Here is a 24,377-nt window from a genome sequence, read left to right on the forward strand (position 1 = left end):
TTTAGACCAGGTGTGTGAGACGCACAGACATGGAGATGACTTATGATACAGACAGACACACCGACACAGAGATGACTGCCAATGACACAGACCCCTGGGGACAGGAGACGGGCCTGGGCACCACACAGGGAAGCACCAGGGCTGGCTGGAGGGCAGAGGGCGAGGGGAGCGTGGACAGGAGCCTCTGTTGCAGTTTCTGCAAGAAGGAACAATGAGGCAGGGTAAGCAGGCGGGGTGAGGACTGGCTGGCTGGAGTACTTCCTGCAAGCTCTGGGCTTAGGGGCTGCCCCTGGCTGTCTGGGGCCTGGCCCTGCAGAGGACAGCAGGAGAGTAGCCCAGAGCGTGACAGCTGGGGTGTGGGCCCTGGGGAGCGGGTTTGCAGGGCCACTGAGCATGGTGTGGAGCCCAGGAGCAGAGCGAGTTTGGAAGCTATTTGAGGACCCACAGGGTGATCAGGGACCCTTCTGACCAGCAGCTGGTAGGGTGGGTCTCCAGGCCCGGGAAGAGGCCAGGCTGGAGATGGAAGAGCAGGGCATGTCTACACCGGGAGGAGGGTCAACATGGGAGTGATGGACAAGGGCGAGGGGGAGCTCACGGGGCGGCCGGGCCTGCCGACCAGGCGGGCAGGGTCAGGGGGGCGCTGCCGTGAGGGCTGACCTGTGAGTAGGCAGCAGCGGAGCTGAGCAGGAATCCAGAAGTAGGCTAGACTCAGCTGAAAAGGGGCTTTCGTGTATGATGAGGATGACCTCACAATTCACTGAAGTAATGAAGGTTTTTCCGTAAGTTTTGTGAAGACTATTAGGACCCATCTGCACTAGGGAACTTGGTAGAGGTGGCTGAACGTGGTGCATGTACTAAATGCCACTGAGCTGGTACACTTGACAACAGCTAACTTTATGTTGTGTGAAAGTCACCCCATTTTAAGGAAAAAAGCCCCATCAGGAAAGGGACCCCCACCTCACACCGCAGACCACGACCAACTGCAGGCGTATCAGAGGGTACGTGTAGGAGGTGAAGCTGCATCTGCAGGCGGGACGGGGGCGGTCGCACACCACGTGAATGCTCTCAGTGCCCCTGGACGGCGTGCTTAAATGTGGTTCATGTGGGCTTCATGTCACGTGTGTTCCCCCAAAGGCGTGGAGCCATGGAAGAGCTCAGAAGGAGCGCCACATTCCACCGTAACCCTGGGGGGGGGGGGCCTTTACACCTAAGAGTCAAACCTTAAGAAGCCATGGAGAGGAAAGCAGGGAATTTTTTAAAATAAAACCCTTCTTTAGCCGAACACAACATAAACGAAGCAAAAGGACAAATGGCCAACTAATACACAAAGAGCTCTCTTAACTACCAAGAAATACGAGACCCTGATGGAGAAAACAAGCAGTGACAGGAATTCTCAGTTTAGCAGAAAAGACACACAAGTGTCTCTTAGAACAGAAGACGTCCTCCCTGCCCTCTCTCCCCTCTCTTAGTGGCAGAAATCCAGACACCAAACGACACGCTTTGTCAGGAAGGCAGAGTCACCGCGGGTGGCCCACGCGGACGGGATTGGGGGGCAGCTCCCAAAAGGGCCCACGCACCCACCTTTAACCGGCACCCCTGCATCTAGACGAATGTCCTGAAGGTGCGCCTTCACAGGAGGGAAACACTCCCAAGTGCTCCGTTACAAGAGCTGGGCTGTCACACAGGCGGACTGGCTGAGAGCGGGCTGGAGGAAGCTGTGCAGGGGCTCTGTGCGGCCCTGCCAGACTTGGGGGGCTCTTGGCCTGTCTGGGATACGTGGTCATCTCCAGAAAAGGTTCAAAGTGAAAGAAACTGGCATAGAGCAGGGTGGGTGTGTGGCATGCTCCCTTTTATGTGAAGAAAGGAGGAAAGTCATAGCAGGGAGGGAGGGAGGGAGGTAGTTTTCTTATTTTGACAAAAAGAAATGTTTTGAGGAAAAAAACACAAAGTAATTACAATGATGCCCCGTCGGGGACAAGAGGGGAGGGGGGAGGGGCAGGGGCAGGGCGGCCCTGGACCGCTGCTCTTCCATAGCTCTCACTGTTGTGCCAGGTAGATGTTTACATAATCAGAAAGGAAAATTAAATTGAAAGGCAAAACAGCACAATCTGTAGTTGCAAGCAAATGTATCTTAAAATTAATGAATCTAATCGTATCTCAAATTAGTAACACAAGCGCACAGAAAAATAATTATCACGTATTTGTCATGTTTTGAACTTTGAACCCAGTATCTGGCCACGTCATTACTGAGCTGTGTTTGGAGCACGGGGGAGGGGAGGGGGGATTGCTGTTTAGCAGGTGTATCAGTCAGCTCCGGCCGCCATAACAAAGTACCACAGACGGAGTGACTCGCATGATAGAGTTCGTTTTCTCAGAGTTCTGGAGTCTGGAAGGCCAAAGCGGAAGTGTCCACAGGGCTGGTTTCCTCAGAGGCCTCCTCAGCCTGCAGATGCCACCTTCCCCCCACGTCCTCACACAGGCGTCCCTGTGTGGGTCTGTGTCCTGCTGTCCTCTCCGTAGAGGGACACCATCAGGTTGGGTCGGGACAACCCCGGGGACCTCTTTCACTTATTACCTGTTTAAAGGCCCTGTCTCCAAATGCAGTCACACCCTGTGGGGTTTAGGGCTTCAGCTCATGGATTTTGGTCGGGTTGGGATATGCAGCTCAGCGCCTGCCGGCCAGTGTAAGGTCTCAGTCTGGGGCTGGAGGGTGGTGCACTTGGAAGAATGTGTAAGATGGTAAATTTTGTGTTGTGTGTATTTTAGCACAATAAAAAGTGAAAATACATTTAAGAAGGGAAAAAACCCTCAGAGGGGCAAAAGGGTGGGTGACAGCGCAGCCGGCCCCCAGGCTGTGTTGTCGGAGGGCCTGGTGGGCACATGAGAGGCAGACGGCAGGAAGTGGGATTTTGTGGTCTGACCTCCTGGAGGATTTCCAAGTCCAAGGTCTGGGTGGCAGATTGGTCCCTGCCGCTGCCAGGGCCTCCCTGTCTGTCTGTGAAGTGAGGGCTTCGCTCATCGGCCATCATCACCGCGCCTCCCTGGCAGAGGTGGTGGGAGGGTCAGGCAGGTCCCCGGCTGCCGCCCGTGTTCTCTGGGAGCTCTTTCTCTTCTGCAGTTTTCATACCCTCACGTCAGCCGGGCTCAGCTTGAATCTGGAAGCCACAGTTGGCACGTGGTTTCTGTAGTGACGGGCGTCCTTCAGAGAGGGGCGTGGAGGGACCCTCAGGACAGAGCTGGGGGATAGATGATGAAATCTAGGAGGGGAGAGTGTGACCTGGTTTTATTGCTGCTTCGTTGAACAGACTTCTGGCAAACACTGACTCCTCTGTCACGTGGGTCACATTGTTGTCACCGGGAGCTATAAAGTGAGGTGACTGGGTGCAGCACCACCTGGTGAGAAGCTCACTCTTGGAAACACAACTGTGAGGGTCAAGGAGCTGGGAAAACCCAGAGAAGTTTGTGCGTCTTCGGTCTTGCTTCTGTGGGACTTGAGGCTCTGAGAGCTCTCCGTGTGTCTGTCCTTCCTTTATCCCTGGGAAACGGCCACAAAGAAGGCATCCTGGCTGCGTGGACAGGCTTTGCAATATTTTTTTTTATTTTAAATTTTTTGAGCAGGGAAGTAATTTTCTTTGTTTTTAACGGAGTTACTGGAGATTGAAGCCAGGACCTCACGCATAGGCATGCATTCTACCACTGAGCTGTACCCTCCCCCTGCTTTGCAGTACTTACATCCTGGTTCGTCACTTCTGACTGTGTGACCTTGGGCACGTTTCTTAACCTCTCTGTGCTTTAACTGACTAATTTGTCAACTGTGGGGAAAAGAATCCCCATGTTGGGGAGTGGTGGGAAGGGCTCAGTGGGGTGTTCCATCCGGGCCCTCCAGAAAGAGTGGCTGGTAGTTCTGTAAGGAAACTGCAGGTTTGGCAGGTGTCAGCCTCTGTAACTGGCTCTGTCTCCCTTCCCTTCCAGTCGGCCACGGGCAGAGCGAGGGGGAGAGGATGGTCGTGTCTGACTTCCAGGTCTTCATCAGGGATGTGTTGCAACACGTGGACCTGGTGCAGAAGGACCACCCCGGGCTTCCGGTCTTCCTTCTGGGCCACTCCATGGTGAGTAGACCGCGTGGGGAAGGACCCGGTGGTGGGAGAGTGAGGGCCCGGGGTGAGAGGGGACTCCCAGCCTCCTACCCCGGCTCTCCGCCCGGTGAGCACATCGCCTTTGCTCGGCCTGCACGTGGAGGTCCTGGGGTCAGTGTCCTGGAGACAGCCCCTTCCTGTCCAGGCCCAAGGCACCAGGGGGTGCCTGCTGTCTGTACTGAGGGGCTCCGGTGGGCCTCACAGGACAGGACATGACACCGCTGCCACCGGCACAGCCACGTCTCGGGGCGGGGCCTGCAGTCAGCACATGGAGAAGCACAGTGCCTCCTGCCCATCTCAGAGTCACTCGGGATAGACGGGACCTAGGACCGGAGTCCCGAGGGAGCAGGTCCTTAAAGGTCATTCAGAATCCTTTTCACCTTTTAAGTATATAAAACCCTCTAAGATGCAGCCAGGCGTAGTCTGTGAACTGGGGCTCCTCCACCTGCCAGAACTGCCTGCAGGCCCACTGCCGTGCCGGCTGGCACAGAACCTTGCTCTGTGCGATGCTGAAAGCTCGGGGACTTTTCACTCCCGGGCAGGCCTTCGCCCGTGTGACCACCTGGCCTGTCAGCATTTGTGGTTTCAGCCCTCAGTTCAAGTTACCTTAGGCTGCAGCAAATCGCCAAGGCCTAACCCTCACCCATGTTTACAAGGCGTTTTTCTTGGAACCTAGATTTCTGGGACCTTTACTGAACTAGGAAAAAAAGGTGTATCAATCTCTTACTATCATCAGATTTTTAAAAATCTCATATTAAACCTGATGGAACGGATGACTTGGGGGTCTGCCAGCTTTTGGCTTGAGATGAAGGAGAAATGTGTTGTTGTTTAACTTGCAGCCCACAAGCAGGAGCTTTATTTACATCCTTCTGAAATGTTTGCTCTTGAAGCACCTGGAGGAAAAGAAACACATGTAATAAAATAATTGGAGATTTAGTTTATCCAACATTCGAGGGTGTCTATTCCAAGGTGACCTCCCCAGGCTCTGGGCCGGGACTGCCGCCTGGTAGGGCCCGTGGTGGCACGGTGAGGGCACTGGCGGAGCCGGCAGCCACAGCTCTGCCCATTCTGTGTTGCAGGGAGGGGCCATTGCCATCCTGACGGCCGCGGACAGGCCGGGCCACTTCTCCGGCATGATTCTGATTTCCCCGCTGGTTCTCGCCAACCCCGAGTCCGCAACAACCTTCAAGGTGAGCACGCTCCAGGGTTTGTTGTCCTGCAGCTTCTCGGTCCCAGAGTGGCTGTTCCTAGCCGGAGTCTGGGGGGAAGGGGCTTCTCGTGCTATTGTCACGAGGTTTGGACAAGGAGCAAACACTGTTGTCCCGGGAATTCTATTGTTTCTCAAGCTAAGGGTGTGTTTTCCCCCCAAAGACAAAAGAAAAGTGGCTTCCTGTTTGTGCGTGTTTTGCTGGTGAACAGTGAAAGGAGGAAAAGTTACGCGTGTTAGGAACCGAGTGAGGGCCTTCTGTTACCAGGGCACATGCCAGGCTCACACTGGTTTCCATGGACCGCTTGTCAACCTCGATCACGGTGCACAGTGAGTGGACAGGTGGACAGGTGGACAGAGCTCGCAATGCGATGGGTCCCTCGTCCTCACTGTGGCTTCCTCCATCCCCGAGCACTTTCCCTCTGATTCTGACGAACCCATCGCTTCGTTTTTCTGGCGTAGAGTTCCCCGGTGGGGCACCCAGTGGTTCGTGCTTTAAGCTGGGGCTTCGAGCTGCTAGGATGTGTGAACAGGTGCCTTCTCCCCCAAGGAAGGAGATGAGGCTTGTGGCTTCAGCAGGGCTGCCGGATTGTGGGTGTGGGTTGTGGACACGTTGTGGACCTGAGGTTTTAGAGACACAGAACCCAGTGCGGGGGGAGGGTCCCAGCCCCACGTCTCTCCAAGGGACGGTCAGTCTCTCCCCAGCGCTGGGCGAGGACTGCTGCCTCCTGAGCCAGTTCTTGGTGGTGGGTCATGAGCCCAGGGCCGGGGCAGCACCCCTGCACCCTAGCTGCACCATCAGTGAGCCGCCTGCACTGTGATGCCTCTGGAGCTCTCCTGACCACCCAGACAGCAGAACACAGCGTTGGGGTGAAACCTTATAGAAATGTTCTCCAGTGTCCCTTCCAGCCCACAGCCACAGATTTTATCCCCGCCCTGGAGACAGGCAGGCAGGTCCTGTGCGTGGCTTCAAACTGTCCGATAGTTTAATCAAAGAACAATGGTTTACTTAATATGCTGAAGAGGAGACATGGCCAGCTCTTTTGAATTTTACTCCATTTTAAGGAAACCACCACTGACTTTCTGAAATCGACTACCATCGATAAACTTCACTGCTGCGTGTGGCAGTAGTGGCCGCAGCGACCCCCGCTTCTGTCATGGAAAGTAAGTTCATTCAAGGAACCCCCGGTAGTGCTCCGGGCGACTTCCTAGTCCCTGAGAAAGGCCTGGGAGCCCGGCCTCCTGGACGGCTCCCCTCATGGCTGCGATTGTATCGCGTGAGGCCAGATCTTGTCTGAGTGGAATAAACAAGGCGAGATCTCAGAGCAGAGGAGAGTTCCCGTGTGCTTGGATCGGGGAAGATGTGTTCTGCCCTGGGGTGCCAGGCACGTGTGGTGTTCACACCTGCATTATCTTCCTTGGCTTCATCCTCACCCCTGGGAGAGGTCATGGCCCACATTTTATGGTCAGGACCACTGAAGCTTGGAAAGGACACACTTTGCGTGCTGGATGTGAATCTGGGGCGGTGCACGCCCCATCGACGGCGTTTCCCAAGAGAAGAAAGCGGACGTTTTCTGTAGCTGGCGTTTTCCCTGAGAGAAAAGCCCAGGACTGTGGGACTTTTCAGATAAAGTACACGAGGGGCCTGGGGCGGCTGGGCCCCGAGGTGGAGCCTGTGAAGCGCCCCTCAACCCCCTGAGTCCCCGGGGCGGAGGTGGGGCTTCTGGGCAAAGCCACCAGCATGGCCTTTCCAAGCCTCGTGCTGATAGAGTGCCTTGTCAAACCAGGAGCCAGCTTTCCCGGGGGGTGCAGGCCTCCTCTTGTTAACCAAGAAAAATTAGGCTTCCCGTTGCCCCCAGACCTGAGGACACGTCCTCCCCACGGTGAGAGCCATTGCCGCCCTGGATCTCGAGCAGTTTCCGCTGACAGACTCTGTGATCATTTGCCCGCCCCAGATGACTGGGTTCCCTGTCACAGGTGAAGTCTTGCCTGACAACCTTCTGAATGGGTCTCACAGAACCTTTATTTAAAACTTAATTGAAAATTTTTAGAATAATACATTTATGGGGCTCAAAAGAGGGGGGGGGTGCAGTGCAGACTCCTCCCGGTGGAATTGGGCAGCAGTTAGTCTGTGCATCTCCGCACGTGCACACACCTGTGTCTCACGTGGTAGAAACTCTCTCTGTGCTTCCTGGTGGTTCTTTTGGTTGGCCTGTTTGTTTCTGTGGGTTGGGGTTTATTTGGTCTTTTTGCTTAGTGATACCTCTTGGTGCTCCTTCCTCACCTGGGTCAGGTGAGGCCCCTGCAGGGATGGGCCTGTGTCAGGTGAGGCCCCGCTGACTGACCTTTGGGTCTTTCCAGTTGTTCCCTCTTATGGACCCCAAAGGACAGATTCCTAGAGACCCCCTCTGGCTGAGGTGGTGGTGGAGGGGTCCTCCCCAGTCAAGTCTCACTTTTGGGGAGCAGAGAGTGGAGCTGAGTCATGACCTTGTGACCTCTCTCCAAGAGCATGGCTCTTTGACAGGTCAGGGGTTTGTTTCCCAGCAGCGAGTTCCTGAGGGAGGGATTCCAAAATCATTAAAGCCGGCAGCATGAGACACCTGAGCCCTGGAGCACAGCCAGGCATGTGGAAGATGGCAGCCCCCCGCCCCAAAGCCAGATCCCCACCCCGGCTCTTGCTTGGTTCTCTGTGGTCAACAAGCTGGGGTGTATTTAGTCTGGGCAGGAGACGAGGGGGCAGGGGCCCTCAACGCTGTACTCAGGAGGTGTTTGGAGCAGGAGGAATTTAGAAACAGAAATCTAGTGTCTCAGAACAAATCTCTGCTGTTAACGAGGCCCTTTCCAGGGCCTGTCCCACGTCCTGTGCCCTGGGCAAGGCAGCGGTGGAGTGGGCCCCTTGCTGCCCAGTAGGTGTTGCACCCTGAGGGACCCTTCCCTAGGAGGACAGAGCAACCCCCTTCTCTGGGGCAAAACCCTCAGTCCCCCTGGATTTCTGCCTAGGGTCAGGGCAGGGCTCAGCCTGCCAGGAGGGTAATCTGCTAAACGACCTTCTCTGCCTGTTGCCTGGAGGTTGTCCCCTGGGGCCTGGGGTCTGTGATGCAGGAGCCAGGCCAGCCCAGTGCCTACAAATGCTTCTCCCACACCGACCCCTGTCAACCAGGGCAGCTGGCCAGGTGAGGGAAGCCGCGAGGGGCTGCTGTGAATCCCCCACTCATGCCAGACACGAAGTCTTACTTCCTCTCCGTCACCATCCTGTGAGGAAGGAAGGTTGTTTCCAATTTATAGACGAGGTGAGGCCTGCTGTCTCCCTCAAGACCAGCGTGTGCTCCAGAAGGACGCTCCCTTTGCCTGAAGCTGCCCTGGGTCAGCTGCCCTCAACGCGAGCCCCTCCCACCTGTCACTCGGCTGTTTAGTCACCAGAGTCTGGGAGGCCTTGGAACAGGGTGGAGACAGGAGAGGCCTGGGGAGTTGGAACTCAGCTGTGACCATGAACCGGCCCCGGGATTTGGCAGCAGCAATGCTCTGAGGGGCGTTGTCTCCTCTGTAAGGCACGCGAGCTTCCTGTTCTAGTCTGTGTGGGGGTGCCCTCCTTGCCCAGCAGAGCCCCGGGCTGTGTCCTGCCACGCACCACATGCAGCTGTGTTCCCCTGGGCCCAGGTTGGCTTGCTGGAGCGCTCCAGGGGAGAGTGATTGTAATTACCTTCCTGTGTCAAGTCTGCCAAGGGGCGGAAGCTTGAAAGGATCTTCAGGAGCCATTAAAACCTCTTGGGTCAATAAAGGCACTTATGCAAGTCACTGGTACTTAAAGTGATGGGGCTGCCATCAGTGGCTTGCTGCCCTGATGCTCTGCAGGAGGGGACCTCCCTTCCTGGAGAGTTGTCCTCCTTCATCCTGGGTGAAGTGGTCTAGGTCCAGCTGTGACGTGACATTTGCTGCTGAGCTCAGGTCCCCTCCTGCTTGGAGTCTCCACTCCGACTGGGGCCGACTGGGGCTTCTCCTCAGGGCCAGAAACCACAAGGGCAGTTGGGGACGAGCTCTGTGGACTTTGATCTCATGCAGCTGCCAGCAGCTTTTCCACTTCATTTCAAAATCCCCATTTTACAGATGGAGAAACTGAGGACCACATGCTTTCTTAGAGATTCAGAACCAAGGTCCGAACCCAAGTTTGTCAGGCTCTGAGTCCCCGAGACAGATTCTTCCACCTCATTGCCTCTCTTTTCCAGGGTTGGGGTCCAGTGACAGGTGTGTCTGATTGTCGTGGGTCTGGGGTCCCTGTGGAGTTAGCGTCAACTCTGGTTGCATAAACTTGACTTTGCCTACTAGGGTCACGATGGATGGGGGGGTCTCTCCCTCAGAGGCCCATCCAGGGTCGCCCCTCTCCTGAGCTGGATCTGGGGCTCTTTCCATGCTCTCACAGGGCTATCTGAAGAGTTTGGGACACTTGGTCGAAATGACATCGAGAACCATAGTATCTCGGATTCCACGTCGTTTTTGGGTGAGCCACGTCCCCTCACACCTCTGCCGCTTCTGTCTCCCTGTGGAATTAGGTGCGGGGCTCTGGCAGTTGAAGGAGGCCGGGGAAGGTGGTGTTGGGAAGCCTGGACAGATTGATCTTTCTGGTATAGGGAGTGCCTAGCTCTCTCCAGCCCCGCTGCTTCCTCACCGCATGACCTCAGGACCCTCCTCCACCTCATCTTCCTTTGTCGCCACAGTCAGCCCACCCCGTCTGCTTAGTTCTTTCTTCTCCTGCGTTAGCCATCAGTTTACTTCACTGGGCTAATGGAATAAACTCTGAAGCGCAGCAGAGAAAGTGAGTGTCTTGAGCAGCCGCTCAGAGTGCCCTCCCCATGTGACGGCTCTTTCCCTTTCCTGGGCTTGGTGGGGAAGAGGATAAGAAGCACCTTATTTTTTTTTCTTTTGCTGTGACATTATTGTCATCAAAGGTTTACCTCTACCCAGTTGAGAATCTTGTTAGAAAGGTAGTTGGAACTTACTGTGCCAGTTTAGAAAAAGAGCTGAAGGTCAGAGTGGTGCAAACATCTCTCCCTGTGGCTCCTTCAAAAGGGCGGCTTACACGTCATGTGTTTGTGTCCCTGGTCCCAACCTGTGGGGGTCAGAGACACGCCCTCTACCCCAGCTGCATCTTGGAATCACCTGGGAAGCTTAGCAAAAACGCAGATGCCTTGGCAATTTGGGGTGTGAGTGTTTTGGTTAAGAGGTGCCTGTGGTAGGAGCAGAGACGCAAGGGTGAAAGTAAGTCTGGCCCTTCACAGGTGGCTGGCGGCTGTGCCCAGGTCCACGCAGAATTGGTGATGTGGGCAGCAGAACATACCTTGTTAGTGGCAGGCTTGTGAGAAATGGCGTGGGTGCCATGTGGTCTCTGTCCCTCACATTGGCAGCAGGGTGAGGGCCCTAGCGGTGTGTCCCTGGGCCTCTTCCTGGCTGTCAGTCTCTAATAGTGAGCGGATAGAAAGCTGCTTGCTGAAAACAGCTGTGTCCTTCGGGGCGCTGTGCCGGGCGAGGCCAGCAGACTGGGCCAGGCTGGACCGTGCGGTCTGTTTTGTCATGCGCAGCATCCCGCGGTTCCTGGGCATGGCAGGGTCGCAGACGGAGTCAGCCGACAGCCCCCGCGACCTTCGGGAGAGCAGCAGGGTGCTGGGGGTAGGCTCTGCGAAGTTGAGCCGCATCGGGGTTCCCTGACAACTTAGCCCTTGGGCCTCTCGCTGGAGGGGACAAGCCCTGCAAGCCCGCCGTGGCGGCAGCGAGGCTGGTGGGGCCGGGCCTTGGGCCCGTGGCCTCTCTGCAGCGCAGAGTACTTCTTACCTGTGCTTCCTTGTCGTTTATGCATTTTTACCCTTTGGACACACAGCTCCCAACTCCTGAATTAGGTTCCCAGAGGAGCCCCCAGTTCCTGGAGTTCCCAGACCTTTGCTCTGTGTTTGGAAACACCCAGATCCTCTCCTTCCATAGAACTTGCGGAATCCCCAGCCCTCCAGGCTCGAGCTTGCCCGTGGAGCTGCCCACACCCCACCTTGACTCCTGAACCTGCCGGCAGATCACAGCCCGGCCCTAGCACAGAGTTCCAAGCTGGGGTGCCACACGCTTCTACACTGTGTTGGCAGAGTGCCAGGCACGTCCGTGGACACGTGAGGTCTGCTGGCCTGGACACTGAGCTTGGGTGCAGTGAGCTGCGGTGGTCTTGCCGGCCAGGGTGCCGTCCTTGAACCATGTGGGTCTCAGGACAGGTTCACGCCCTAGTGTTCTTTTGGGAACAAAGCCCGCCGGGTACTCGGCCATCTGAGAACCAGCTGTGATGGGGGGTCGCATCAGGCATGTGCCGGCAGACGTGAGAGGACGTGTTAAAGGGGCTGGGGTGCAGCAGTGATGTCGCCAGGGAGGACACCTGGGGCTGCTGGTTTTGATTGTCCTCAGGCGAGGTTCGGCTCTCAGTCACATTCGTAGGGAGAAGGGGGTTCACAGAGGCTGATGACACGAAGGCAGAGAGTGGCCTCATCCCAGAACTCTGCCCTCAGCCAGCCGCCACCGTCACCGGGAGCCTGTTCTCTCGTCTGTTGAATGAGGATAAAACCTCACTGCATGGCGTCTGTGTCAAGATCAGGAGACTGGGCACCTAGGACGGTGCCCAACATACCCAAGGTTGTTCCTGGGTCGATGTGGCAAGGGGCTGAGGGGACAGCAGTTCTCAGCTCTGTGATGCGCCCTCGGCATAGACGGAGAGTCCGCTGCGTGACACCTTCCATGTGATTCTAATTTCAGCATTTCGCAGCTCGTGTTTGAAATAGCATCTTTCATCCCGGGCGTCTGCGCAGCACAGAAACAGAACAGACCCCTCTGCAGGCACAAGTGTGAGATCAGGTTCACACTTTTCCTGGGTGAACACCAGATCCGCAGGAGGAGCGGGTGGGAGGGTCCGCACCTGATCAGGGTCACGTTCAATGAGCGTGTATTAAGCACTAATGTGTATCGGTACCTTTGGACACAGTGGTCCCGTTGGCAGCTGAGGGAACAGGCCCAGTGGGGTCCAGATCTGTGTCCCTGTGCCTGGGGCAGTCCAGCCAGGACCCAGATGGGCCTCTCCCTCTGCCCCACACCTAATCAGCCTGGTGACGGTTTCTGCTTCCCCAGATGATCACAAATTCTTTCTGATCAGGGCAGGTCCTGCCTCCCCCTCAGGTGCCTGGGTGCTTCTGCTCCTGCTGTCTTTTGAGAATCCTCTGAGAAGCGGCTTGTGCACAAGCGCTCAGCTAAGTGGCTCCTGCAAGTAATTCAGAATCACAACCCACGTGTGACTGCGGGGGTGGGGGACCAACATGGAATCGGGAGCTGCAAAAAATAGGTGTGGGGTCTGCGGCCCCAGGGCAGCTGCCTCCCGCCTGGCTCACCATCAGTGGAGGGAGCCAGGCCAGTGAGCTGTCTGTCAGAGCGGGAGAGTCCTTGGCTGCCCAGCCCGGGAACAGGCCTGGCCAGTGTCCAGTCCAGGCGTCATCCTCCTTAATCGACTGTAAGCTGCCCCGTGGGCAGAGCTGAGCGGGGTCCCATCGCACTCACCTCGTCTCCCCTCCCACCTAGGTCCTTGCTGCGAAAGTTCTCAACCTTGTCCTGCCAAACATGTCCCTGGGCCCGATTGACTCCAGCATGCTCTCGCGGAATAAGGCAGAGGTGAGTCTTTCTGAAAACGTGGGCAGTTGGGGGCTGATGACTTGGTGAAGGCAGTAGCCTGCATGGGAAATTGGGGTTCATCTCTGCCACGGCCTTTTACCACCATTCTGCCGAGGCCCTGCGCAGTGATGAGGACACACAGATGTGGCTTCAGGATTGGGTGAGAAGGGCTGGGTGGTGCTGCCTGAGAGGTGCCCGGGTGTGCAGAGGAGCTGACCAGATGAGGCTTGTGTGTATCAGCCACAGTTCCTTTGGTTGTAGGTGGCAGAAACCCAAGTCAAGGCAATTTAAACAAAAAGAGGGATTTGTTGGTGAGTGTATAACGAAGGGCTTCAGGCATGGCTGGACCCAGGGGTTCAGAGTCCTGTTCACCATCTGTCTCTCCCCACCTCTCCCATCCCCTAATTTGGCCTCATTCCCAAGAAGCCTCAAGGCTGATGGTCCAAGCCTGGGTATTCGTCCAGGAAAGGGGGCAGTGTCAGCTCTACCCAACCTCATGGCCTGAGAGCAGAGAAGGGCAGTTCTGGGGGTGAGGGGGAAGTGTGGAGGTGGGGGAGGTATCGAGATAGGCCAGCAGAGGACAGAAGAATGGATTCAGGCCAGGCTAATGCCGTATGTCCAGGGCTTAGGAGCTGGAGAGGGTGAGAGGAAGAGGGTTCCCGGTGGAGGGAACAGCATGGGTGAAGACCCTGGCACGGAGAGCCCATTTGCAGGACAGCCAGTGGTTCAGTTTGACCGCAGGGTAGAGGGTGAGCTGAGGTCAGATCACGAGGCACCTCACCAACCCCCCCAACCCCCTCTCCCAGGATCCACTGTCCTCTGTAAGAGCAAACCAGCCCCAAGATGCCAGAAAGCAGGGCAAGGTGGCCTTGGGAGAGACACACTGGGGGTGTGCCACCGTCCATCTCTGCCTCTGGGACCAGGCATCAGGGTCGGCACAGACCTCGTGTGCCTGAGGCACCTGGGGCCACACAGAGTCCGAGGCCCCAGAGGCTGGGGGTCGGTCTGTTAAGGTGCCGCTCAGTGAACCAACCCACCTCCCCTTGAGTGACGGGACCCTCATGCTGTGCACCAGGCTAGTGTCGCGTCCTCATCCACTGGTGGCTGCCCTGGGTTGCAGGTGAGCAGACCCAGGCTCCTCAGGACACAAGCCTGGGGTCACCCGCTGGTGGGACTAGCCTGAGAGTGGAGATGGGTGGGTCCCTGGCCTGCTCTGTTGAGGGGCGACCCCCCCCCCCCGCCATGGGCTTCCGGCCACAGATAGGCGGCCATCCTTCAGTTCTCCTTGGGTTAAGGAAGCAACTGCCCTGTCCTGCCTTCATCCCATGTTGCCTTGGGAGCCAGGAATCACGGAGCCACTGGCTCCCTGCAGACCCTGGGAAGTGGAGCGGGTGCTGGATATCCCAGTGAGCTCCCCGTTCCCCTGGGGCTTGAGCAGTCAAACTCTGGCTTCTGTATAGAATTTGGCGTCCTGGCCCCTGAGCCACGTGGAGAGCAGGCTGCTCAAGGGGAACCCATTCCCACTGTGTAAGGAGAAACATTTACAACCAGGGGTCAAAACTCCCAGGCCTCCAAGGGCCAGCTGCTTGTGAATCTGGCTCGTGTGGGGCTCTGAGGAGTTGTGGGGCTGGAGGGGTACCAGAGGGTAGCCAGTCTGCCCAAGTCACCTGCATTCCGTTTCATTCTTCATCTAATTTAAAAAACACAGTGTCTCCCAAACCCACACCTTGGGGCCAGATTTGACCGACCAGGGTCAAGAGTATTTGAGTAAAGAAAAAAAGATTTTCGCCCCAAAAGGCAGATCTGTATGGTGAAAAGATGCAATGTGAGGACTCAGAAAGACCACATATATGCTGTTTGGTTTAATCCTGGCATGGGTGAGGATGACTTAACCCCATTTCACAGATGAGGAAACTGAGGCTCGGAGGTTCAATAGCTTGTCCAAGGTTGCACAACCAGTCGGGGCAGAGCTGGGATCTGAAGCCCTTGTTGGAAAAGTCCTGCTTGGGCGCCTCCTTCCAGCTGTTGTTTACAGGTGAAGCTCTTCCTCCTGAGGTGTAGGTTCTGGTACCCCGCCGCCGGCGTGGTGCAGGATCACCTGGCGCTGGGGGCGGTCACGTGGACAGGGCCTCCTCCAGCCGCCGCAGCGGGATCACGGCTCTGGCTTGAGTGTGGGTCTCGTCCCACCCATGGTCTTGGCAGCAGCTGTGCTGGGGGGTGGGGGTCTCCCTGGGAGCATCTGAGAGGGACATCCAGGAGCAGGCCCGAGGAGTTCTCCTGCCCCCTGGAAGTTCACTGGCAGAGAGGAAGGAAGAAAAGAGATTATGAGATGATTCCAAACCCTCTTTATTTGAAAGTAGCAAATTTCAGAGCTTTTTATGTTCTTTTCAAAATAATGCAAAATTTCACTGAAGGCCTTATAAAACCAGAGGAGTCTGGGTGAACCTGCAGCTTGCAGGCCCCCCTCCTTGCTTGGCCCCATCCCGTCCTGGGTCTCACACCATCCTGTATCGGGTTCCTGACAGGTCAGGTCAGCACTGATAACTTCCCTGCAGGGAAGACACGGAGGCAGGCAGGAGGCTGTCTGGCCCAGAGGCTGGGCTGCAGTGGGAATGAACGGGGCTGGCAGATCAGATCCTGCAGCAGAGAACTAGCCCCTTGCCTGTTGTCAGGCTCAGTCGCCCTTTCAGCATTCTGCTGAGCGTTAAAAATAGCAATGCCGAGGGGGAAAATGTGTTCAGAAAAGGCACCTCCTGGGTCGAACATCGACTGTCTAAAGGCACATCTTCAGCAAAGATGCGTCCCCTGGGAGCCTGCAGCGATGGCAGCCTCAGAAGAGAAGAAACGTTTGCCTAACAAGCCTGCTGGGCTAGGACAGAGGGAGGGAGGGAGGGGCACAGGCTGGGGCACGGGAGCAGGGGGGACTGGGAGTGGGGCAGCAGGCCGGCTCCGCCCTCTGTTTGGGGTGTGCTGCAACCCCCCTCACTGGCACCACTTCCTGGCCGCGAGCCCTCAGGGCGCATAGGAGTCCAGGCAGAAGTGCCTGGCGTGGTCTCACCACCACCCAGCGCACACTGTGGCAGCCCTCCGTCCCGCCTCAGCTCCCGGAGGTCAGTCTTATTACCAGTATTTACATTTGCGGAGATTTGGGCCAGAGAGGGCAAGTCATTTACCCGAGGACACACAGCTACTAAGTAAGGATTTGAGCCCAGGTCTCTCTCCAGGCCTTGGCACTAAACTACTCCTGCACTAAAACCTTGGGGACAAGTAACTTGCTAGTCAGCATTTTTATGCTTGTCGACACATTCAGGGTACCGGTCAGAACGCTGGCGTCCTGGCGTGTTCGCCATTCCACCCTCAACACCAGACGATGCATCCCTCCCACTCTGAAAAGCCTTGAGTGTTCTAGACGGTTCTCCAGCCAGGGCCCCTTGGGGGAGGGGCAGGGGGTGTTGCTGAGGACCGTGGTTCCCGCAGACTGCGGTAACCTGTCCCATTGGTGACGAACAGGCTCCCTGCTTTCCCTCCCGGCTCTGTCTTCGGGCTTGTGTCAGGTCGTCTGCTGGGAGAGCCACTGTCACAGACTGGGGCAGTATGTCTTCTAGAACCAAGCCCGTGTTCTCTGTGGCTGTGCTGGGACGCCCTCCAGGCACATCCTGGCTGCCTGGCTGGTTTATATTCACGCCAGCCAGCCATATGGTGAGTTCTGGGCACCCAGAGCGCTGGGAAGTGGGCCACCTCTGCTTCCCTGCACTTCTGTAGGTGGGTGCTGCTCCAGACCCCCACCCAGTATTTCCCTTGTGCCCGGCATCAGAGGTCAGCCCCCCTCCTCCCCTGCTCCCTGCCCATCTTCTGCCCACGTCTGCCCGTGACCCTTGGGAGGCTCCTGCTGGGTCTTGGAAGGCTCGGCCAGCCTGAGGCTTTTGACTGATTGTAACCACAGCTAAAGATAGGCCCAGCCTCCCACGCTGTCCCCAGGACATGGCCTCCCACGGAGGCCCTCGGAGGACTGGTGATTACTTTCCAGGGTGCCTCGCCATCACTCAACAGCTTGTATCCCCACAGAGGACTTGTCTATTTCAGGCAGCTGATAATTTACCAACGCCTTAAAAAATAACGAGCCATTAGAAGCTCTACCAGCATGTGTGGCTCCACATGTGGGCGGCTGCTGGTGCTGGGCACATATGTAAACCGTCCACCTTGGTCCAGTGCCCTGCACACGGGGCTCGTGTTTCCTGCTCCCAGTCCCCCTCCCACCACCAACTCTGGCAGAAATGGCTCTGAGCACAGAGTCTGTCCCTGACGCCAGCAGCTTTCATGGCATTAGAAAGGCCAGGGACTCTGTAGAGAGAATGTCAGATTGTTCCAGTTGCCAGCCAGACCCAAGACAAAATGAGGCCCCCCACGGCCCTGCAGGCCCAGCCGACCTTCTCCCTTGGCACCTTCACATGGTCCAGCAAGAAAGCAGCTGCTCTTGGCCAGGCGCACACAGGGGCAGAGCCCGCAAGGCCTCCCAGAGTTATATCTGTCACCTCGCTGCAGGCCAGGAGCTGAGGGTCAAACCCCCTTTTACACGTGGATCCGACGCAACCCACTCGCCAGGGTTTGGGATGCTGGGCAAGCCAGACACAAGCCCCAGACAGGATGCTGGTCACAGGGGTCTTCCTGCCCCAAGCCTGCCCAGGGCATGTGTGGCTCCTAATGGCAGGGGGGTCAAAGTAAAGAACGTGAGAACCGAGGCTGCAGGGAAAGGGGTGGTCCAAGTCAGCCAGCTTTCTTTCCAATTTTTAATTCCAGTAATTTTCAAATCGACAGGTAAGCTGACCCAGTAGGACGGCACCCACCTCCTCCTCCCCAAGGTTCACCAGCGGGAAACACTCAGCCACACTCTGTATTTGCGCTCAAATAGGAAATGTCAGAATAGGGTGTGTTTTAAATCCTTTAAAACGTGTTGTGGTCAGAGATACAGAGTGTAAAATTTCCGTTTTCACTAGTTCTAGGTGTGCGGTTCAGGGGCATTAAGTGCCTGCACATTGTTCAGCTGCCTCCACCGTCGTCTCCAGAACCCTCTCATCTTCCTTGGCTGTGACTCTTCCCTCCCCTACCGCGTCCCTGGTTCCCCCCCGCCCCCCCGTGCTGTGGGTGTGACCGCCCAGGGCCTCCCTGCCCTGTGACGGCTCGTTCACTGAGCATCACGTCCTCGGGCTCATCCGTGGTGCAGCAGGTGTCAGGATCCCCTTCCTTTTTAAGGCTGGATAATACTCCATTGTAGGCATAGGCCATGTTTGGTTTGTCCGTTTGTGTGTCGGTGGCACCTGGGTTGCTTCCTGTGAATAATGCTGTGGCTACTGTGAATAATGCTGTGAACGTGGGTCTGCAGATACTCCCTTCAGAGCCCTGCTTTCAGTTCTTTAGGGTTTACACCCAGAGTGGGGCTGCCAGACTGTTTTCATTTGCGTCTCCCTAACGGTCAGTGGCGCTGAGCTGCTTCCCATCTGCTTTCTCGGCCATTTGTGTGTCTTTGGGGAAATGTCTGTTCAAGCACCTTGTCCGCCGTCTAATCAAGTTGGTCTTGTTGTCGCAGTCCTTTGTATGTTCTGGGTAGTAACCCCTCACACACAGATAGATGATTTGCAGATGTTTTCTCTCATTCTGTGGTAGGGGGTCTTTGATGGACACGAAGTCCAGTTCATCTATTTTTTTGTTTTGGTGCCTGTGCTTTTGGTGTCATAGTCAAGAAATTGTTGCCAAATCCAATGTCATAAAGCAGATGCGTTGATTCGGCTGAAACTTTGGAAAGTTAAGACGGTTGCAGACCCCGCGATCGTACTTGGGCATGCGCTGCCCAAGAGGAAGGAGCCAGAATGAGGACCTTCGGACGCAGCCTGTCCCATCAGTCACGTGTGGAAGGTAGCAGTGGTTCCCGACCCCCCCTGCTCGTGACCTGTCACCCCCTGGTCCATATTCCGATTTCCTCTAGGGAGCAAGGAACGTGATCTTGCTGTTTTGTGAACAGCGGTTGTGAAAGCGGGCCTGCAGGACCCCAGTGATTGTTTCCTGTTTCTCTTACTGTAACAGGCGGCCGTGGCCAGGTGGAGAACACGGGCCTGCTTTTTCCCTTCCCTCAGTGGGCACTCAGGAGCTGGGGCTGGGTCCAGGACCACACTGCAGTGACCTGCACTCCCAAGGTGCACGTGCGGGTGGCCTCCTGTATCATTTCTGGTTCAGAAGGAGTCCTGGGCGCCCTGTGGTGGGTTTTGCGAACCACTTGCACCCACAGGCCCGGGGCCTGACCTGCCGGCCCTGCTCGTGACTCACAGAGCAGACGATCTCCAGGAGCTCAGATGTCCACAGCAGAAAGCAGTGCCTGGGGAAGGGTGTCCAGTGACTCGCATGCCCTGGGGTCAGTGGCAGTTCATACGTGTAGGCTAATCCCGATTAATCCTCTCGGTCAAGAATGGACCTGCAGGCCCTTATTTCTGATGGCTCTTGTCTACCTCAGGACTTCCAGCCCCAGGTGGCACCTGCTCTGGGGCTGGAGGGGAACTTGGGCCTTTTGGTGAACAGGGTTTGCTCCCGTCGGCCGACTCGGGGAGACTTTCTGCAAAGTCAGGCAGAGCCCTCCTCTCCCCTCCGCCAGCCTGCAGGCGGCACATCAGGTCAACAGACTCAGTGACATTCCCGCTTCCGGCCAGAGGCCACCTTCCAGGGTCACATCAGTGGATCTGTTACAAGGATGAAGAGGCAGGCAGAGGGCGTGGTGGGAAAGGCCGGAGGAGAGGTTTTCTCTCATTCATCTCTGTCCATGCCAAATCGCGCTTCCTGCCGTTTAAGGCAAAGGTGTGAAGTGAGGATGGGTCTCAGCAAAGACCCACTGGCTTATCCTAGAGTTCCCATGGGTTCTAGAGTTCAGAGATTACACAGGTAGGGTTGTTGTGTTTTTTGCAGTATGCTGGAGAAGGCTCTGATGTCCCTGTGGTGAAAATGGATGAATTAAGAGAGATCTAAACAGTGGAGGAAGGAGGTGGGAATCCAGGATGGGCTCTAAAGTACAGGTAGGGGGTGGAGGTGAGGCTCCTCTAGGAAGAGGGAGGGCTGGGAGGGAAGTGGGGCAGGAAGACCAGCTGTAGACATGTCTGTGGGGCATGTACCTGAGGGAAACTCGGGGCTGGGCTGCTCTGTGAAGCAGGAGGTGTCACGCAGGCAGGGCACTTGCTTGTGCTCAGAAGGGCCCCTCGTCCCTTTGGCAGGCTGAGAGGGGTGGGGGCCTCCGGGGCCCAGATGTTTCTGCTCCTCTCCAGAGACGCGTCCCTGTCTTTTCTGAGGTTTGCTGGTTCCCTGCCGCCCCCCGCCTCCTGGCCGACTAAGCCCACAGGCCTCTCTGGACAGGTAGCACAGTGTGGGAAGTGGGGGCTGAGGATGCTGACTGGGGGTCCGAACACACTGCCTGGGTCTTACCCTGGCTCCACCCCTTACTTGCTGTGTGACTTTGGGTGAGTGGCCTGACTTCTCTGAGCCTCAGTCTTCTCATGTGTAAAATGGGGTTCATAATAATCCTCCCTTAAAAAAAAATCGTTCCTGCACAGGGTTCCTGCAGAGGTTGGGCAAGCGAGGACACGTGGCGCGCCAAGCGCAGAGCTGGGGCTCGGAGTCGGCGCTGCTGGTGCTGTTCCGAGTCAAAGCCAGCTTTCAGCCCACCCGGGGCACGGGTTTCAAGGCAGGCCAGGAGGTTGGCTGTGGGGTGACGTGTAGGTTTTGCGCAACCAGAAGTGTCAGAAGACGCCCAGCTGCGGATTGCCGCTTCGCTCACTGTGCTCTAGGGCAAAGTTTCTTCAAAAGGCAGACGCGGCCCTTGGCTTGTTCCTGGCCGTGGAGTTCAGCCTGACTGAACCCCTCCAGGGCCCCAGGCGGTGCAGGTGCCGGAGACCAGGACACATGGGAGGGGCCTTCCTGCCCGGACCTTGAAGCCCAGGGCCCCCAGCCCCGCCCCTCCCTTCACCCCCCTGGGTCGCATTCAGCTTCGCTGTGGGCCAGACCCTGGGCTCAGCTGCAGGGCTGCAGGATCTGGTTGAGCCTCCTGGCAGTCCTCTTGGGCAAGATGTCAGGGCTGGGTGACCCCCTTCCCAAGAAGAAAGACTTCAGGTCTCAGCCAGTGGACGCCCCCCTGGAGGTTGGTCATCTGGAGCAAAGATGGTCTCGCTTGGCCTGGGGTCCGCAGCCTCCGGCTGACACGTCCCCAGCTCTGCTCCAGAAGTGGGGGGCTGAGGTGCGAGAGAGATGCTACAGGCCAAGTTGTTGCTGTGTTTCTAACCAGACCTGGTTCTGAGGTCACCGATTCCCGCGCAGCTGAGGGAAGTAAAGCGGGGGTCCTGGTGCCTCTCCCTCCCCCCCCCGACAGCCACGTCCTGCAAGACCACAGGGTCACAGCACCAGGACACCGACGTGGGTCAGGCAGGCTGTCTCCACAGAGACCCCCGTGTTGCCATCTTACAGCTGTACCCCCTTTCTTCCCACCTCCCCCACCAGGCCTGACAGCCACTAACCTGGCCTCCATTTCTCCAAGGTGTCATTTTAAGAATGTCTTGGAGATGAAGTCACACAGTATGTCGTCTTTGGGGAGCAACTTTTTGGTCTTTGGTTCTGAATGAGCTCGGGCTGCTGACCAGTGCTCTGGGCCTGGAGGGAGAGCCCTGTCTGTCTCCTGCCTGGGGGCAGAGGACACAGCCCTCCCCCATAAGAACTTTTGCTGGATTTAGGTCTTAAGCCCTCAGAAAACAAAGGCTGCCAGGATTGGGCCAGGAGGGTTACTTGAGGGGAAGGTTTGGGGCCTCTGAGCCTCATTTCCCTCTCTGCCTGCTCCGTCTGCCCCTGCCCGGCTGCAGCCGGCACCAGGGCCTACCCTTTGCCCGACACAGCTGGCAGCTCCTCCCCAGGCCCTGAGTAGCCACTGTGTACACAGGGCCTACGTGCTGAGGATGTGGAAAAGGAAGCCACAAGCAGGAAGCCAATAGGGCCAGTCAGAGCAATTAACCCGGAGCCAACTCCCCGAGGGGCCTCGTGGCCGGTCAGCAGGCAGGGTGCCAGGCCACTCAAGAAGGAGGGGGCTCATGGGCTCGGGCCCTGTGTGTCATGGGGTCACCCTGCAACCAGGGCCCTTCAGCACTGGGAGGGGTGCAGCACAGCAGGCCCTCCTGCTGCTGCGTGGAGACCCCAACACCATAGCCCAACCAGGAAGGAGGCGCACTTTCCTGGTGGGTGACAGCCCCTTGTCGCCCTGTTTTTGGGGTGCAGCCCTTGTCCATGTGGCCCCAGCTCTGTCCCTATTCTGCCCATGTTCTGGGCAGTGGGAGGAGGGCAGGGAGCTGAGGGGCCGGGCAAACCCCGGACCAGGGAGCACATGGCACACACCTTGCTTCCTACTGGCCAGAACGTGGTCAGGTTACAACACTTGGCTGCAAGGGGGGCTGGGATGCGATTTTTCTTCCAGGGGTTGTGTTCCAAAGGAACTGCCCAGGGTTCTCCGGGGAGCAAGGGAGTTGGGGCGACTAGTAAAGGTCAGGTTCCTCGTCTGCACATCAGGGTGATGGGGGCCACGCCCTGTTGGACCCCTTGAGCGCTTGGAGCCAAGCCCATAGGAGGGGCTCAGAAGCACTAGGCCGTCCTGGTCCTCCCCCTGCATGGCACCCTGCCGCGGCTCCCTGGGCCGTGCTGGGCGCAGTCTGCCCACGGAGCTGCAGTCGCGCTGCCCGGGTTGGACAGTTCTCAGCGGCCCCGCAGCGCTCTTCCCAGCAGGGCTCCCTGCAGCCGCACTGCCCCCATGTCTCCTGTGCGCTCAGCCCCTAGACAGATGGCCTGGCCCTGCAGGCTTCCCGCCCGCTCAGCTGCAGGAAGTGGCTAATCCATCTCATGCAGCTTTTCACAAATGGTCTGGTTTGCCTGCTGGTCCCCAGCCCAGGAGGAGTCAGGGATGGCCGGGCTGACCCCGGACAGCCTGTTCCCTCTCAACCCAGATCCGCAACTCTGGCTGAGGTCCTTCAGGGTTGGTGCCGGGAGAGTCAGGGTGGGAACACGGTGGACTCAGGCAGCCTCACGGACAGCTGACCCTGTGCCCCAGCCCCCGTGGCCCTCCTCTCCCTCACCCATCCCAATACCACACGGCACTTCTGCAGGACAAAGGAGGTGAGGGAAGACCTGTCCCCAAGCCTCAGACTGTCTCCATGGGCCTGAGAGAGCTCTGGAAACTTATGTGGGCACATGCCCCACCCCAGCCCAGAGTAAGCAGGCAACTCACTGTCCTCTCAGAGGTGGGAGGAGTGAAGGGACAGCCCCACAGAAGGCCAGGAGAGATTCTGAGCCACGGGCAGGGCGAGGGTCAGAGTCAGGGCCCAGTAGGCTGGCGGCTGAGGCGGGCGGGACCAGTGTCTGTGCACGTCCGGCAGAGGAGCGGCTGGGCTCTGTCTCAGGGTGGCAGGCAGCCTTCTGCAGCCCAGGCCTGCCCCAGCTCCACTCGTCCCAAAGCTCATGGGGTGTGTCTTGCCCAAGTGCCTTCCCGCCTGGTCCCTCACCCTCTTCATCCAGGCAACACTGGGTCGGGGGCAGGGGGGCTGACTTGGAGAAAACAGATCCACTCGGACTAACACCAGAACGCCTGCAGAGCTATTCCTGCATGAAATCATCAGAGTGAACAAGTGATGCTGCTTGTGTGAAAACACACAAGCGGGTACTGACAGGGCCTCCAGCACACACGAGAGCAGGGGCGTCCAGGACAGAGCTGGGGCAGACGCACGGGGGATGTGGCGCAGTCGGGCTCTCTGGGCCTGCTGGCTCCCGTGCCCCCGCCCCAGACCCGGTGCTGGGACCAGCTCTGCGGGCTCAGCGGAGCTGAGGGAGGCCTCTCCCCCTGCAGGTGGACCTCTACAACACGGACCCCCTCATCTGCCGGGCGGGGCTCAAAGTGTGCTTTGGCATCCAGCTGCTCAACGCCGTGTCGCGGGTGGAGCGGGCCCTCCCCAAGCTGACCCTGCCCTTCCTGCTGCTGCAGGGCTCTGCCGACCGCCTGTGCGACAGCAGAGGGGCCTACCTGCTCATGGAGTCCGCCAAGAGCCAGGACAAGACGCTTAAGGTGAGCCGCTGTCCCTTCCCTGGGGTGGGGGGAGATGGCGCTCCTTGGGGACATCTGCCCAGACCCTGCAGGCCACCCCAGGAGAGATGTCTCGGGATGGGGCCAGCCTGGCCCCGCTGGGAGGTGGGTGCCAGGAACACCGGGCCTCTGTTCATTCTGAGGCGGCACAAAGCTTTAGCTGGTTGCTCTCGGGAGGAGCAGGACAGAAAGGAGCCGCCAGAGGGCGCCAGGC

The 24,377-nt window shown here is 57.6% G+C and overlaps 1 protein-coding gene across 7 annotated transcripts in view; it reads left to right on the forward strand.

The window, feature by feature from the left end:
• The window catches only part of MGLL (monoglyceride lipase), a 190,068-nt gene that overhangs the window by 162,844 nt on the left and 2,847 nt on the right, over nt 1–24,377 (forward strand). For 5 of the 7 annotated variants that reach the window (XM_032458807.1, XM_032458805.1, XM_032458806.1 and 2 more), the window contains 4 exons: nt 3,973–4,109; nt 5,216–5,326; nt 12,934–13,023; nt 23,930–24,145. In XM_032458807.1, the coding sequence (XP_032314698.1) occupies nt 3,973–4,109; nt 5,216–5,326; nt 12,934–13,023; nt 23,930–24,145 (554 nt within the window). The remainder of the gene's footprint in view (nt 1–3,972; nt 4,110–5,215; nt 5,327–12,933; nt 13,024–23,929; nt 24,146–24,377) is intronic. The other 2 variants (XM_014566783.2, XM_032458808.1) reach the window with 2 other exon arrangements.

This window comes from Camelus ferus, chromosome 17, assembly GCF_009834535.1.
Source record: "Camelus ferus isolate YT-003-E chromosome 17, BCGSAC_Cfer_1.0, whole genome shotgun sequence".
Lineage (NCBI taxonomy): Eukaryota > Metazoa > Chordata > Mammalia > Artiodactyla > Camelidae > Camelus > Camelus ferus.